The sequence below is a fragment of the Musca vetustissima genome, unplaced genomic scaffold (genome assembly GCF_032173495.1).
Source record: "Musca vetustissima isolate MV318-11 ecotype Yass unplaced genomic scaffold, APGP_CSIRO_Mvet_v1 utg43536, whole genome shotgun sequence".
Lineage (NCBI taxonomy): Eukaryota > Metazoa > Arthropoda > Insecta > Diptera > Muscidae > Musca > Musca vetustissima.
The window spans coordinates 3,211-5,932 of record NW_026888236.1 but is presented as its reverse complement, the minus strand read 5'-3'; the positions used below and the strand labels follow the sequence as shown (position 1 = coordinate 5,932).

Sequence of the window (2,722 nt, the reverse complement as noted above, 5' to 3'; positions counted from 1 at the left end):
TTCGCCGAACTTGGCCATCCCAGCAACCGCTAAAAGGGTTTTGACATTCCTTGTTTTGACCTTTTATAACGAAATTGTAAAGGTTTCTCGGATGATATAATTCTGTCTAATAGTATTACCATTCTAGGTTTTTACAATGTCTAAGTATGAAGGGGCTGTCTCTATTAAGAGCAAATTGACTGTGGTTTGGCAGTGCGGATTCGTAGAAAGAAATAAAGCCTGGCATAGCCGGGCCAATTTGCTATTTTAAAAAATTTTGGGACCATCTATCAATCGATGTGGTAGTAATTTGCTTTTTTATGTTTTCGATTAGTTTATTACAATAATCTCGCTCCGAAAAATCCATGCAAGGGATTATTTTTACCGCATTTTGTAATTTGAAATATTGAGTACTCCGAGGGTAACAAATTTGGCCAAACATAACATCATATTTACATGTTACTATTTTCCCCATTGGAACATTATGCTTACCCTACCTTGAATTCAATATAAACCAGGTCTCCTTATCCTTCGTTGTATCTTCTACTTCATCTTCTTTGCCACTTGCCGCCTCCTGATTCTCTGAATTCTGTGCTCTGTCTGTTGTTTCACTTTTATTAGATTGACGATTTATTTCATTTTTCTTTTCGTTTTGTTTAAAAATATTTCCCGATATTGGATAAATATTTTTATAATTTCCATAAAATCCCGCTGGCCACATTTGTACGGGTTGATATTTTGGTGTGGGTTCCACTGTTGTAAATTCAGTTGGTCTTTCAAGATTTACATCGGCATTTTCATCTTCATAGGTTATTCGAAATTTATCCTCACCATCATTATAGGTGACTTCGAGTTTTTTGTGAGGCAAAGATGTTGTGGAGGTGGGTGATTCTTCCAGATAGTGCCTATGATTGGCAAAGGGTTTTTCTAGGGTTAACGGTAATGATGTGGTGGTATCAAATGAGTGTTGGGATAAAATATCCTGGGGTGCAAAGAAGGCGGTATACTTCTTAGATTTTTTATAAGATTTCGTAGAGGGGTATTGTGGAGTTAGTGGAGGTCTGGCTGTGGTTGTAGTGGTTGGATTTATCGCCTCAAAAGCATAAAATGGTATCATGGAGACATTTAGAACTGGTGGTTGTGGAGTAAAGGGTGAGGTAAATTGTGACTCTTTGCGACTCTTATTTTTAACCATCATAGTTTTGGGTGGATGTAAGGTCTGTCCCGGTACTGGCTCCTGCATGGGATATTTATATCGACTCATCATTGTATTGAACAGCATACGTCCCTTATTGCCCGTGTAAACGAACAGGGGTACGGGTCTATCAAAACTCTCCTGACCGGGTATGGAGTCGAATTTCGGCAATTGTGGCATGGGTTTGAATTCTGGTATCCTTTGTCGGTTGTGTGGTAGATAATTTCTTGGTAAATGTAAATTTGGTCTCGTATATAATGTTACACGTTTTTGGGCTTTGTAGGGAAAGTGGCGATTTGGCGGCGAATATGATGAACGGCGTGAATTTTGACGCCGTACATAAATTGGTTTAATGTGATCGTATTTTAATTTTTCTTTGGGAGGTGATTTCAAAGGCACTGCAGCATCCTTGCGCTGTTCATCATTCAATACCCACAGCGGACTTTTCCGATTTAAATAAAATGTTCCACTTTGCAATGTTTTATAGGGTTTAGCACTTGTCATTGGTTTATAATTGTAATCCACATTATTATTTGTTATTTCAAACGACAGAGAGGCCCGAAATGATACCGCAAATAGCACCGAAATTATGGAAAATTTGTAAATCATTTTCGTTTTGTTTTTCGAGAAAAAAATCGAGGTTTTATATTTTGGTTGTTTTCGTTTCACTTAACTTTTTGCAATTGAAACTAAAACGTATCACTGGCCACATATTTATAAAAATATTTTTTTATTTTAATTTCAAGAACTGCGATTACTTTCATTGCAACTGGTTTTTTACATTACATTCATGTGTTGTAGGTCTAGCCTGATTCCAAGTTCAAAACACTTTCATTTGCAAGAATATTTGGTTTTACCTTCCCTTGTTGTTCGTTGGACAACAACAACAACGTTAAGAAACCCATTAACATGGTTTTAATTTAAGTAGCCATGAAACTTGACTGTGTGAGCCCAAAACATTTTTGGTGACCCTGTGACACCCAAATGGCAACCTCAAGAACAAAAGATTTAAGACACAAACTTGCTGTGCGACAGCAGACACAGAAATAAACTCAAACTAGACACTTTTTAATTTGTTTACTAAATACCAAATAAACAAGTGAAATGTTGTGAAAATTTGTTATTAAAAATTGCCATGAATCTGTTTAAGGTCAAAGAATATGAGAATTTTTAATGTCATATGAAAATATATCCAGTGTGTGTATTAAAGTATAAAAAACTTATCAACAGAATTGTATATATATTTGTTTTTACATGAAATACCAGTTTTAAGGAACCAAACATTACAGTATGGTGGGATAATTTCAATTTATTTGGAAAATGTGCCAAATTGGATCATAATAGAAAATTTGCTGTATGCAAACAAATTAGAGATAATTTTTTACAAATAAATATCGTGTTTAAAAATCTTTTCTTTTGGAATGCTTTAGTCTTTGGCGAAATACTCCTAAGATCTAGTCTTATCGAAGATGTTGAAACATTTCCGTAAGGTATTTAATTAACTCTTACTGAAGTCAAGAAATAATTTGTTGGCAATATTGTTAATTT

The 2,722-nt window shown here is 34.9% G+C and overlaps 1 protein-coding gene across 1 annotated transcript; it reads right to left on the bottom strand.

The window, feature by feature from the left end:
- Positions 1 to 706: 706 nt before the first annotated feature.
- On the bottom strand, positions 707 to 1,678 carry LOC133336030 (uncharacterized; the record flags this gene model as incomplete). Its single annotated transcript, XM_061544326.1, has 1 exon — positions 707 to 1,678. A coding segment is annotated over exon 1 (972 nt), but the record flags the coding sequence as incomplete, so codon positions are not given.
- Positions 1,679 to 2,722: the final 1,044 nt, after the last annotated feature.